This window comes from Phyllopteryx taeniolatus, chromosome 5 (genome assembly GCF_024500385.1).
Source record: "Phyllopteryx taeniolatus isolate TA_2022b chromosome 5, UOR_Ptae_1.2, whole genome shotgun sequence".
Taxonomy (NCBI): domain Eukaryota; kingdom Metazoa; phylum Chordata; class Actinopteri; order Syngnathiformes; family Syngnathidae; genus Phyllopteryx; species Phyllopteryx taeniolatus.
In genome coordinates, this window is record NC_084506.1 from 6,236,512 (window position 1) to 6,250,404 (window position 13,893).

At 44.5% G+C, this 13,893-nt stretch overlaps 1 protein-coding gene across 11 annotated transcripts; it reads left to right on the forward strand.

Moving 5' to 3' along the window:
* The first annotated feature begins 1,125 nt into the window (after nt 1–1,125).
* On the forward strand, nt 1,126–13,628 carry LOC133478384 (uncharacterized). 11 transcript variants are annotated; one of them, XM_061774397.1, is made up of 12 exons: nt 1,132–1,330; nt 2,769–3,222; nt 3,784–4,017; nt 4,096–4,213; nt 4,998–5,178; nt 6,635–6,718; nt 6,883–6,953; nt 7,956–8,091; nt 8,174–11,136; nt 11,840–11,961; nt 12,203–12,325; nt 12,403–13,628. In XM_061774397.1, the coding sequence occupies exons 1-9, from the start codon at nt 1,253–1,255 to the stop codon at nt 8,195–8,197; spliced, it is 1,380 nt and encodes a 459-aa protein (XP_061630381.1). In that variant the 5' UTR covers nt 1,132–1,252; the 3' UTR covers nt 8,198–11,136; nt 11,840–11,961; nt 12,203–12,325; nt 12,403–13,628. The 11 variants fall into 11 exon arrangements, with proteins under 11 accessions (XP_061630387.1, XP_061630381.1, XP_061630377.1 ...); XM_061774393.1 differs by having other exon boundaries at nt 11,840–12,325; XM_061774398.1 differs by lacking the exon at nt 12,203–12,325.
* The last annotated feature ends 265 nt before the right edge of the window (nt 13,629–13,893 follow it).

A 13,893-nucleotide genomic window follows, 5' to 3' on the forward strand; every position in this document is an offset into this window, starting at 1 on the left:
GCAAAACAGTTAGCAAAACATGTATTGTAGCTAATTAACAGTAAAACAATATTTGTACCTTTTTGTAAAGTCTTTTTACTTAAGTACAGGAGTTGAATCAGTACTTTTTAAAAAAAAAAATAGATATATTTTTTTTCTTACACAAGTATCATTAGTTCTACGTCAGTAGTGCAAATGTGTACTTTTGCCACCTCTTTAAAATATACAACCTGGAAACACATACTGTATGTCTGACTGTTTGGTAGCTGTTCTGACCCAAATAAACTACAACACGTCTCGTGAATGTCACTGCATTTTTAGTGCAGACGGCTCCCTTTTCTCACTTGCATTCTCTGTGCCCAGCCACAGGTCATTAAACGCACCACTGCGTTTCACCGGCAGACTAGATTGCCCGACCCGGCAACACATAGAGGATGAAATCTCATTGGACAAAAAAAATCGAACATCTCATTCATGTACAGGAAGCAGTCCAGCCAAAAGAAACGCTACCAAATGAAGACGACAGACTGTTGAGAATGAATCAATACAATTTCATGGAGAAATTATTAGAACTTAGGTTATACATATAAGTCATTGCTTCTCACCCTGACTGCTCACCACTGGCAAGAATTGATGTAAAAATTGTGCCAACTAGAAAAGCCTGTAGATGTCTGTGCGAGGCCCTAACGTGATTATTTAGGATGAATTTATTCACTTATGCCGAATTACTACGCAACGATATTGCCGCATTGAGGCCATGCTAGCTGTCTCAGGTACTTGAGCAAGAAATATTCTTTGGTAATATAAAATAATCAAGCTACGTGTGATTTGTGGTTTAATGTTTGCATATTTAATTCTATTGTTTTGTCTAAATAGCGGTTTTAAATTAGTGTTAAGACTAAATTCCTCGGGACGCGATGTTCTCTTCAATCATTTCGGGGGGAAGGGCAAAGGACCAATCAGGAGGCGCGAGGTTGAGTGACTTGAGCTCTCGACCAATGGGAGCCATCGTTTAAATTACTCGGGATTCGACGTTGTCTCTCGGTCACTGACGGTACACCGGTGCGGGCGGCAGGGTAACAGACCAATGAAAAGGCGCAAGCTTGAGTCACCAGATCTCTCGACCAATGGGAGCCGACGTTACTGCTCCTCGGCGTTGTGAGGGGAGGGGCGGACGGTGTTGGCTGTTTTGTATTTTTGAACGTGACGGGCCTGTCGTGATTGTCATCCACGTTGTGGATTCAGTCACTCGTGGACGTGAAGTGGGTGTTTTATGGGTGGAAACAGCCCGAGTAATCTCCACCATGACGAAGGGGAAGGTGGAGGCGTTACTTTGGTGGAGGGCATTCGGGTGAGTGGAAAATTGGGCAATTCAGCTCCTCTTTAAAGGCACATTCATTAAATTAAGCTAAGTGCTTCAGATAGTTATGAAATACAGTCCCAAATGAAAAATACAGAATCATTGTATTTTAGTTAATGTGAGAGGGGAAAAAAATCTAATCAAAATATATAAAAATGCAAACAAAAGTTAACTGCAATGCCTGCCGAGACAAATGTTTCATGATAATCATTGTTAAAAAGCCTCCTATCGATATGAGTTTCTCAAAGGGTTGCTAAATCAAATCAACTTTGTTCATAGAGCACTTTTTTTTTTTTAAAAACGCAGCTGGAACAAAGTGCTTCACATAGACACAAATCCAAATTAAAACACAATAACAAATAGCAATAAGAAGAAAGTAAACAAAACAAAAAACACATCTCTTGAAAAAATGGTGTGTGTGTGTGTGTGTGTGTGTGTGTGTGTGTGTGCAGCCTCTCCTTGTGGTCACGCCCACTCTTGATTACGTTTCTCCTCTCGGGTACACTCCCACGTGCCTGCCAGGCGGCCATGTTGGGAAGGTATCATTCACGAGTTTGAAACGACAGTGGCTGAATAAGTTCTTCAAAAACCTTTTTAATTTGGATTTCTGGATCTGAGAACGTTTCAATAACTCCAAATACTATAATTACATGTCTTTAATAAAGCCAGTTAGTCTTCAAATTATTGACTTATACAGGCACACTACAAGCAATTCAAACTTTCTGCGTTCTATAATTTTGCAGACCTAGAGCAGTAAGGTCCCTGCGCATTGGCAAAAGGCGTGACAAGTGGCTGTCATTTTTTTGTGTCATTTTCAATTCAAAAAATAAATATATATGAAATGAGCACTTCAAACGCCTCTAAAATTCTCCATAATTAATAGAGGTGCATCAAAAAAAAAAAAAAGAATACCGTAGATAGAGTTTATTGTGTTTCAGCTTCGCAGTTCCAAAAGAGAAACATAAATTATACAAATTGCTAAAACAGAAGAAAATACGTTTCCAAAGGCTTTTCCCGAGTAGCAGACGAACTGAAACAAACGGTCGAGGAGATATTTTGAGAAATAATCAAGTTTGACTGTTTTACTCTAATGTTAAGGCGTTTTTTGGACCAGATTTTCTCCAGTCGATATCACACAAAAAATGTCCGCCAAAAAGTTTTTTTTGGGTGGGGGACAAAATTCTTGCTGCATTGTACTCGGATTGAAGTGGCCGTTTTTTTTTTGGCTAATCCTGTCACGTCGCTATTTTAATTCCCTCTGGTTGCACGGTCGACGTTTTGTGTGCGAGTTCAGTCACGGAACGAATCGAATTCGTAAATGTCAAGGGTCCTCTCTAGTTTTCCAGATGGAGGCCTCACCGTCAACAATGCACAGCTACAGGAATGAAATTGGACATTAACCGAGATCGTGACGTCATGTTGTGTTCAGCTGTCGGACCGAGTCATCAAACGAATGAGACAGAAGCCGGTCAACCCTCCGTCGCCAACTCCGAGTCCGCCGCCTCACGCCAACTCCACCGGCCCGACCTCGTCGGTGGAGCACTTGCTGCCTCTTCTGACAGCTCCTCCTCCTGCGCAGGAAGGGCCTCCTGCACCAGGCCACCTTCCTGGAAAACGTGGCCCTCCTCCGCGTGTCACCTTTCAACCCCCTCCTCCAGCGACCACACCTGTAGGACCAGTCCCTGCGCCTCCAGCTGAGCCTCCTCCTCTGCCTGTGGAGTCCATTCTTCTACCTCCAAATGGGACCACTACACTTCCTCCTCCTCCACCTGCAGAGCCAGCACCTGCACCTCCTACTCCGCCTGTAGAGTCCATTCATCTACCTCCAACTCAGCCTACGCCACCTCCTCCTCCACAAGTAGACCAAGCACCTGAACCTCCAGGTGAGCCTGCTATACCTTCTCCTCCTCCATTCTTCGACCTCCAGCTAAGCCCGCTACAGTGTTCGCCCGCTAGATCACGGTTCATCGTTCGTGTCCGCGCTATAATGCAGCTCACGGACCCGTTATTTTTATGGGATTTACTGTACACAGCTACGTCAGAATTAGGAGTTCCTGACGTCGGCATTTCTCTTTCTCATAATCGACGTAACAAGCTGAGCTTCACCCCCTAATTTGTTTGCTTCTACTCAAACGCTGTGCTGACCTCAAACGGAAAGCGATGTAACGCCGCCATCTACAGGGATCTGTTAGTCATTACGGTGGTTTACAAATTTGAATTTCACAGACAAGTTGGGCGAGATCATCTTTCAAGCCTACCCGTTCAAAAACATACTCCATGTAGTTTATTTACATTACGTTGGTGGGAGTAAGCGGTTAAATTCCAGTTGACCAATAGAAACGTCCTTGGCAGTGAATGAGTTAATATCGTGGATTTTCACCCGGGTGGGTCTGGCACGTATCCTTGGCGATAAATGGGGATTCACCCGTTTCATCCACTTGTAGAGTCCATTCTTCTACCTCCATCTGAGTCCACTCCACCTCCTCCTCCACCCGTGGAGTCCGTTCTTGTCGCTCCTGTCGCCCCCCCGCCTCCGCCTTGTTGCCCCGGTGTGAATCTGGCAGCGGTGGTGCCCCCCCACGAGGGACCCAGCGAAAGCTTCCCCCCGCCGCCCGCCAAGGAGCCGCCGCCATTCCTTGAAGTGGAGAAGGAAGTCCAGGCAGCGCCCCCTGCAGGAGGTGAGCGTCCAGACGCCTTCGAGAAGACAGTAGGGTTGGTACTTATTTGTGTTGTGTGTTTGTGTTATTTTCCAAAAGCGGCCTCTCTGGTTTCGCCGGAGGTTTTGGAGAAGGAAGTGAGGCGGAAAATGAAGGAGGAGATGGACCGAGGTCTTCAGAAGGAGATTGAGCGCAGGAGGGAGGAGCTACAGCTGCAGTAGGAACACAAGAGCAACACAACACTTGTTTGGAAATTGCTTGTCAGTTCAAAACACCAAAACATGGCAGCAAAACTACCTTACTCTCACTTTTTGAAGTCTGTCCAACGAAAAGCATGTACACTATCGCTAGATTTTTTTCAGCATTGCTCGATTTTCCTGCTCATTTGACTTGTTGCAGGGCAGAGTTCATAGGGCACAACCATAACCGCCCCGTAGCCTCTGAAAAGTTAGCTATAATGATACCTTGTGCCCCAACTTACAATTTTTTCCAGTTATGAGCCATCACTTCATCGATTGTTTTTGGTTTGTGTTGTGAGCCACAATTTGAGTTACGAGTGAGCATCAGATACGAAGTGAGGAAAAAAAATAAAACGGAGCAATGAAGGTACTGCGACGCCTTCGCTCACTGAACGGGACAAACAGTCAAACGCCCGAATATGTACAAACTGAGAACGTACACAAGCAGCTGCTGTAAGCCACAAGTCACACCCAGACTCTCACACGCAAACTGGCCAAGTCCATGATGTCACTTGTTAGGCCACGCCCCTTAACGGCACACATCCAATACACTTGTGGTCCAGTACGTACCCTCATTACACTTTATGAAACCAGTTTATTTATTTACATTTTCTTTCATTATGTTTTTGTACAATAAAGTGCTACTTAATTAAAAATACTCAAGCAAAAAACAAAATTTCATTTCTACACTTCAATTCATTTCAAAGGGAAAATGCATGAGCTCGGTGACATAGCGTATTTGTATTTGCACCTGTGTTGCAGGCTCGAAGCGATGCGGGCGCAGAGCCACGCGGCAGCCGGCTCGCGGGCCGAGGCCGAGGTGGCGGAGCGGGTGAAGGCGGCGCTGGAGGCAGACAAGGCGGCGTACGAGGCCGGCCTCCGGCGAGCCGTCGCAGATGAGCGCCGCGGGACGGAGGACGAGAGGCTGGTGATGCAGCTTTACGTAAGCCCGCGCGTGACACAGACGCGAGTCTACCGTAATCTGCAAAAGTGGAATGCAGGCGACTGGTTGGTTGTTGAAGATCTTTCACTTGCAATCCAAAAGGCTGCTTCAAGTCTACATTTTGGGTCATAATGCCTTGCGATTAGGAAAAGTGCGTAGTTGTTATAAATAGTTGGACCTGACCGATGAATCGGTCGATATTAGCCCTGTTCAAATTAAAAATTAAAAAATGTGCCTTTTTTTTTTTTGTGCTGATTTTGTTAGTTTCTTTGGATTTTACACATTACATTACAAACACTAAAGGACAAAGTATTGTAAAACAGTCAAATGTTCGGCCTATGTTTCATATTTTTATTGTTGTAAGCGTTAAGGGACAACAAAAAAAAACAAGTATAAATATAAATAACAAATAGGCAAAGAGAACGCTGTCTGCTGCTACGTTGGTTGCAATGTCACTACAAGACAAAGTGTTGCTAGTTTGAAGTTTTCATTTTGGGAATGTGCAATCAATTAACAATCACAAAGAAATGATAAAGCTAGTTTTCAAGCAGAAGTTTTGCTAACTCGGCGTTGCTTCTGAATCCTCTCAGCTGCTTGAGGTGTCTTCTCTCTGCTGTTTTCTAGCCTTATTTCCATTGGTTGGCAACTGAGGTATGGGCTTCGACCAGTTTAGGGTGTACCACACCGCTCGCCCAGAATCAGCTGGGATAGGGTCCAGCTCGCTCGCGACCCGCATGAGGATAAGCGGTGTGGAGAATGGATGGAATTAAACATTACAAATTTAAAGACCAAAATGTTCAGCCAAACCATAATTTTTCATCTTATGAAATCCTTAATGCTAACATATGATGGAAAAACGCCATAGAGGTGCTTGAATAAATTAGCATAAGTCTTATGATGATTATAAACCTTCCAACAACTGCTAATTTACCACACAGAGCCACAACATATACAAACAGAACAAACAACACCACTCACTGGCCATATTCTCTCTCCGTTGGGGGACCATCAACTTTACTAGTTGGGGACCTTCTCTGCCCCTTCTCATTTAAAACGCTCATTTAAAAAATCGACGATAAAACGATGGGTCACCGTATCTCCAATTGTGAGTGAGACGTGGAAGGCTGGGCGGATGTCGTGGCGCTCGCTGCCGCCATCTAGCGGCTGCGTATCTGAAGCTCGCTTGTAATGCAACTTTCGGCTCGCAAAAAAATTGAACAAACGACCGCTCATAACTCAGAAAATTTGTAAGTTAAAGCGTTGGTAAATCAAGGTCAAACTGCAAAGTGGATCCTCGCTATTGGCTATTATTAAAAAGTTGCTTTTCCATTATATCTCCCCTTTTAATCAATTCATCCTCTGACAAAAAAAGGAAAGTGCGTGTGTGTGTTTGCATGTGTCAGTCAAACGATAACCTCCTGCACATTGCCATAGTAACCATGTTACATTGGTGCAGGCTCGGCAGCTGGAGGAGAAGGAGGAAGCCTCGAGGAGACGAGGCGCTCTCTACGAGGGGCGCATCGCCAAACTTGAAGCCAAGGCAAGCGAGCGCAAAGTCCACGTTAGGGCACTCACGGGCGCCGTGCTTCGGAAAGCGGCCCGCGCCCACCGAGGCAAAACAAATACGAAAGCGCTGCCTTGACTGACGCACTTTTGGTTGTTGCGCTGATTGGGACGCTAATCGCGTTTGTGTTCTGTTTTCAGTGCACCGACTTCTACAAAGCGACCGCTGAGAGTTTCCAAAAAGGCAAAGAGGACGCACACCGGCGTTTTACGTAAGAAAGAACCCATTCCGAGACTTGTTTACACGTACATTAGCCGTCTCAGATGCAGTGTTTCTGGGTGTTGTTGATTTACTATATGGTGACGTATTGCATAGTAGAGTTTTAACTTTTACTCGTAGATGTAGCGACCAAATGTGTTAACTGACGATGCTTTTCTGAAGTCTTCTTTTACACGATGATGCCGGTTTTCAATGCAGTGGCGCCCCAGAGATCGAAGGTCGCCCGGGCATTCAATGTTGCTTTTCGGTCCTTGCCGCCTACGTGCGGCGATTTCTCTAATTCTATGAATCTTTTGATGGTATCAAAGACCGTAGATGACGATCAGTGTTACTTTGAGAAAGGTTGTTCTTGAACTCTTGGACTATTTGCTCACGGAGTTGTTGACAAAGTGGTGAACTTTGCCCCATCCTTGCTTGTGAACAACTGAGCCTCTCGGGAATGCCCCTTTTCGGAGGTGGGTAGAGTTGCCAAGTATTGGACTCAAGTAAGAGTACTGTTACTTTAGAATGATATGACTCAACTAAAAGTAAAAAAAAAAAAAAGTTGAAAAGGATTTGCAAATCATTGTATTTTGTTTTTATTTATGTTTTACGCAACATTCTAACGTCATTCGAAATGGGGTATAATTATAATTTATTGCTGGCAAATAAAAAAGTGATAACGAGGAGATGCCTCACAAAAGAGGCAAACGGTGGATGAAAGTGGTATATTTTAAAAATGTGTGCATAAACTTCATTGTTGAAAATTCATAGATTAATAACAAAAATATATATATTGAAACACCAAACTGTGCAACCAAACCATATAATTTCATCTAATAAAAAGATGCTATCTTAATGCCTATCCCGGCTATCTTCGGGCGAGAGGCGGGCTACACCCTGAACTGGTCGTCAGCCAATCGCAGACTGTAAAAATTCATTTAAAATAAAAATAAATGTAAATCGCTTAAAATGGCAAATGATGAACTGTGATATATTGAATTGTTTGTCTCAGGCGCTTCAACATTCAGCCAGTGTGTGGAGATTTGCAGAGTCAAGTGCTGAAATGTTACCAAGAGCAACCGGGAAAGAGTCTGTGTTGCTCCGGGATCGCGTCTGCTTACATGCGATGTGTGCAGCAGGCCAAGAAAGTAAGAAATATCTGCAATGGGACTATTTGTCATCTGTTATCATAAACGATGCTTTACACTAACACTTTTCTTCCTTCTACAGAGTCGACCGAGCACTGCAAGATAATCATCGTTAGTATCACTTGTGACTTATTAGACCACTGGTGAGGGCAACGTGACACACTTTTCAGTTTCCTTCACTCGCACAGACGGCAAGGTAGTTTCTCGTTTTTTACATGCACTGCATTCTTTGCTTTTTGGGCTCGTCTTCAAACCAACTGTGCTCATCACAAGTCATCACAATGGGTTGAAAGTATTTCCGAGCCCGTTTTAGTTTGAGGGCGGTTTGGATTCAAGTCCGGAATATTCTGCTATCGTATAACATGTAACGCGCTTTGAAATTGTGAATAATCTCTCAATAAACTTTTGCACAAGACAATTATTGCTTTCGGTATCTCTAGTTGGGATGAACCAAATCTACCTCCATTCTTTTATTTTCTGTGCTGCATATCCCGTTCAGGCTCACGAGTACGCCGGATGGAGCCCGTCCCAACTGGATTTGGCGCAAAGGGCAAGGCACAGGGCACCCTGAACTAGTCGCCAGGCAATCACAGGACAGTGTTCCTCTGAGCCTATTCACGATTCGCTACTTGCAGCTTTACCAATGCCCTGATTTCTTTTTTTAACCTGTGCTCTGTTATTTGCGGAAAAACTTGCCCGCTCGCCGTTTTTGTGCGCTTTCTGAAACTCCCTAACATGCCACAAGATGGCTTCAAAACCCTGTCGAATACAAAAATAGTGCTTTGGCAAGGGGATCACTGAACTAGAAAGCTTTAACGAATGATTAAAACTAGTACCAGTATGTCTGCCATGGCAATTGAAATCACATTCAAAGTTAAGGGAATTGAATTTAAAAGGTGTAGGAGGAAAGTAGTCAGACATTGTCACTGGTGTTAAACTGTAAAATAAAGAATGTAGTTAAGTATGTTGGGTGGCGAAAAGAAATAACAGTGGTTTAAAAATTGATCCTTGCGGGACCTCAAGAAAATGTAAAGAGACTTTGCTTTTGAAGATCCTTGAGGGAGCCTCCAAACGAGTTTGGGTGGGCATTAACCCGCCCACCCCTACCCCCACCCTTTGACAAATAGATTTTTCTTAGAGGAAAAAAAGTCATTCAAGGTGGGAAATTCCACACACCCCACCCCCGACTATTGGTTTTCAAGGGCATCACCATCGCCTCGTGTGCCCTAGGCTGCAACACACTTTTGCACACAACTGCTGACACAAGAATGACCGTCTCCTTGGATATCAGTATGTCTGTATTATACTGGGCGTCACGGTGGACGACTGGTTAGAGCGTCTGCCTCACAGTTCTGATGACCATGGTTCAATCCCCGGCCCTGCCTGTGTGGAGTTTGCATGTGCTCCCCGTGCCTGCGTGGGTTTTCTCCGGGCACTCCGGTTTCCTCCCACATCCCAAGAACATGCATGCTAGGTTAATTGAAGACTCTAAATTGCCCGTCGGTGTGAATGTGAGTGCGAATGGTTGTTTGTTTGTATGTGCCCTGCGATTGGCTGGCAACCGGTTCAGGGTGTACCCCGCCTCCTGCCCGATGATAGTTGGGATAGGCTCCAGCACGCCCGCGACCCTAGTGAGGAGAAGCGGCTCAGAAAATGGATGGATGGATGTATTATACTGCCCCCAGGTGGCTAAGATTAAGATGCTCACACCAGAAATAGCGCCACAATCTCCATTGAATTGAATCAAAAATATGCCAAAAACAGATCAATTCTTTACATTCTATTGAATTGTGTGTAATTGCTATATGTTTTTATAATGCACTATATTATAGAGTACTTCTTTTTTGTTTAAAAAATACAGCAAAATGTTGGTCTGTTTTTTTTTTTTGTTTTTTGTTTTTGGGCTGGAACGAATTAATAGCATTTCCATTCATTTCAATGGGGGAAGACGATTTGCGATACAAGGAGTCACGGGGGTGGTCACGGAACGAATTAAACTCAATGAATCTGTACTTAAGAGCCGAGTGTGAGTACCTTTGCCACCTCTGGGAGTGTTTGACTTTTGAATGAGCCAACTAAAGAATGCGAACAATATTGTGACTTCTTCAACCTTTCTGCAGCCCCACAAACTGGGAAAGTCCCTCGGGAAAGGGAAACGGAAAGTGGAAATCGGATCTGTGTGTTGACGGCAGGTGAGAGTCCGCGACTCACGGCGGAGGCATCTCACCCGGCATTCTTTGGCCTTCCTCCGCCGTGACTGTCAGACGCAGTTGTGGAATGACTGCAGGCGTGGTGCCCGCATATCCCGCGCGTCGCGCCTCTTCACGCCTCGCTCATGCGCGCACGCTTCCCGGACGTACGTTCCCGTACGCTGAGTCAGACCGCCGCAACGTGACTTGCCCCTTTCGGCCTTTTATTTGGGCATCCAGAGGAGGCCGCGGGAAGTGGCTGTGGGGAGTGAGTCACCGCGCTCCTCACCCTCATCCTGGACCAGAAGTGCCAAAAGTAGTACTCATCGGCTGTACTTAATTAGCAGTGCAGATACATGTGGGAAAAACAATATCGTAAAAGCAGAAGTTATTGATTGATTGAGTCCTTTTTCATGTCATGTCGTCACCTGAGGAGGTTGAAAAAAGTGACGAGTCTAAAATAAATACACTAGCGAAGTACAGATACCTGAACATTTTGCTTAAGTCCAGTACTTCCGGCTGTGTGTGATGGAAATATATGCTTTGTCATGCTCTGGGTGTGCGTGCGTGCGTGCGTGCGTGCGTGTGTGTGTGTGTGTGTGTGTGTGTGAGAGAGAGCGAGGGTGTTGACTCACTGCCTCACTAAAAGTGGAGAAGCAGAGGACAAACAGCTCACACTGACGGTAAAGCTCGAGGAAAGAGGGAGGTACCAGGAGGCTGGCGCGCCCCTCTCTCCTCTCATCTCACACACGCACACACACACACACACACACACACTCGCACGATGCTCTGCTTTCTTCTGGAGAGCGGGGATGGATGGCCGACATCTTCCGGGGAAGGAATAAGCAATTGTATGGTGAGTGTTTCTCTTTTATTCTGTATGGACAGTTTGTTCAATGATGATGTAACAGGCCACCACCTATTGGCAGGTGCGCCACAGGGCATACAGTAAGGGCCCTTGCATATCTACTGAACCCACTTGGTTCCTATTAAAAGAATATAGTATGTCAAAAGTCAAGCGGAACATAACTGGAGTTAAAAATAATAATTCCTTAAGTACATACCTTGACTTAAGAGTGTCCCAACTCATGAGTTGTTTTTTTTTTCTAGCCACCGCTTGTATTGCAAAATTTCAGGTACGAGTCAACGTCAGATCCACTGACGCAAGGAGAGATACTGTTGCTGTTTGTAGAACGGGAAAAACAGTTAAACACACAAATAGAAAATGAAATCACTCGCAAGGAGCTGCTGTAGGCTGCAACTCACGCCCAGACACTCACGCACAGACTAAGTCACTCACTAGGCCACGCCCCTTTAAGGCAGACAGACATTTATTCGGAGTATCTCTTATTATGGCTCAAAAAACACAAAATTTCGTTGTTGTTTTTTTTTTTTAAGTTTTTTTCAAACGAACATTTTCAATCAGCAGTGTGAAGAAACGCTAACATTTTCTATAGACATAACCTGCAAACACGGAAAATGCGAGCACAAAACACAACTGTACCAATGTATTGTCCTGCTTTCTTCTTCTTCTGCGGTGCTTATTGGCGGTTGGCAAGCCAACCCTTCCACTGCAAGGAAACCAATGTGACTCGATGGTGCCTGGATGTTGGGGAGCTTTCTGGCGCCACCTAGCGTTGGCGGTCTGAACCACGCCTAAATCTCCGGGCACCACTTTACTGTACGTATATGTCAAAAGTCTTCAAACCTTGATTGCGTCATTTCACTAACCGCAAAAAGCAAACGTAGCAAAGGAAGGAATGATGGCGCAGCCCCTCGTTGCGACTCACTGCCTCTGTGGCAATAAGTTGCTTGACTCAGAACTTGTTTTTGCGCTTAAAATGAGTCTGATTCAAGATGAGAGCTCGAGGATTGAGTTTCCATTACGTCGCGACCAGCTCAGCTTTGATCTCATTTGCTAGTGGAGCAACATAAAGTGTATTCCCTTCCATGTTGATGATACGAGCATCACAGTTGAAGAGTTTGAAGTCGCCTTTTTTGGCCCCTCTTCAAGCAGATCCGATTCTTGCGTCCACACACACAAGGTATATTGCATATTGTATTGGTTTTCTTCCACATCATTGCACATAAATTCATTTTCCCTGTTATCTTATGTTCACAGGAGAGAATGTATCCAGTGGCAGCATTAAAGTCTCCCAGCGGCGAGCGTTTGCTAGCTGGGCCTTTAGTTGGGACAAAATCCACCAATGTCACTTCACAATTATAGGAACCAGCAATACCATACAAAAACGCAAGATACATAAGAGCTCGCAACTGTGCCACGTACATCATCTGGAGCACTTCCATCAATCAATCAATATTGATCTAATAACAGGGCAAACATGTAAATAAAATGCATCATAATCACCAGAGATGCTGACTCATGGGTGCCGATCGCTGTAGACGTGTTTTGCTAGTCGAACTCGGTTTCCTTTGACCAACTGTGACAGGTTTAGCTCAGACCAACCAATCAGAGGACGGGAAAAGGATGACATCATCCAGGACCAGCACCCTGAAGCTACATGGGCCAGCGCTACTGACCACTTGTGAAGGCCCTGGGCAGATTACATTCACATAGGAACACCTGCAGGCTCAAATCTGATTGGACCAAATAGTCTGACGTACCGGAAGCCGTGCAGCCAAGAGAAACTAATTATACACCTTTCCCGTTTATTGTGTACGTGAGTGTATATATTGTAAGGATGATATAAATCATATTGATGATTTTTGTCATTGTGACATGATGGCGGCTGATTTATTAAGAGGTGGATTAAATTGGGTAACTCTGTAACTGTTGCGACGCATACAGTACTTGATGTGTTCGTGTTTTCTTTGAGCTGATGGCGTCAGGACGCCACATGAGTTCTCCTCTGAACCGAAGGACTGCACTCGGAAACTGATTTCATTTGGTGACGTAGATGTTTGTAACAAGTCTCTAGCACCATATGAAATCAGGGTTCTGGGAAGCGGACTCTCTACTTCAGACATGAGCACGCGGGAACATAAAGTAGGACAAGTAGGTCACGTTTTTGGTACGTCAAACTAAAGTGGGCCCAGCTCCTGTCCTCTTTTCTCTCATTGTTTGGGTGTCTTGCCTCCGTGGGTCCCAAATGATGCGTTCAAGTCCAATGGGATGTATGGAAGACACGCAATCATCCCACAAGTGGACAATACAGGAGAAAATGGGAAATTAGAAAACATGGAAGGGTGATTCTGCATTTGCTGTAAGGAGGGTAGTACCCCACCAGTTCCAGCAGGTGGTGCTGTTGACAATGCAATTTATATTAAATACACTCTAGGAATCAAATGCTAAATTAATGTTTGAATAAAGTTGTCTCATAACCCTCATAGTGCAGTTTTTTTAGTGCTTGTGTCTCTATCTGACTTTCGCTTGCTGTCGTGTGCAAATGGTCAATGTTGTGTGGGTGCGTGTATTTGTGTGTGTGCCCAACAATAATAATAATTTCTTGTATAATCCATTTTGATTAAAACCTACAAAATGTATTTAAAAAAGCAATAATACAAGTGATGTAAACACTTGATAGAATATTCGTATTAGTTTTTTTCCCCCCATCCTTCTCTCTAGACAAAAATTCAAATGAGACATTTAAGC

Coding starts and splice junctions, on each gene's coding strand:
- LOC133478384 (XM_061774393.1), top strand. CDS start 1,253: ATGGGTGGAAACAGCCCGAGTAATCTCCACCATGACGAAGGGGAAGGT. Junction 5,179..6,634: donor GGCTGGTGATGCAGCTTTAC/GTAAGCCCGCGC, acceptor ACATTGGTGCAG/GCTCGGCAGCTGGAGGAGAA. Junction 6,954..7,955: donor GACGCACACCGGCGTTTTAC/GTAAGAAAGAAC, acceptor TGTTTGTCTCAG/GCGCTTCAACATTCAGCCAG.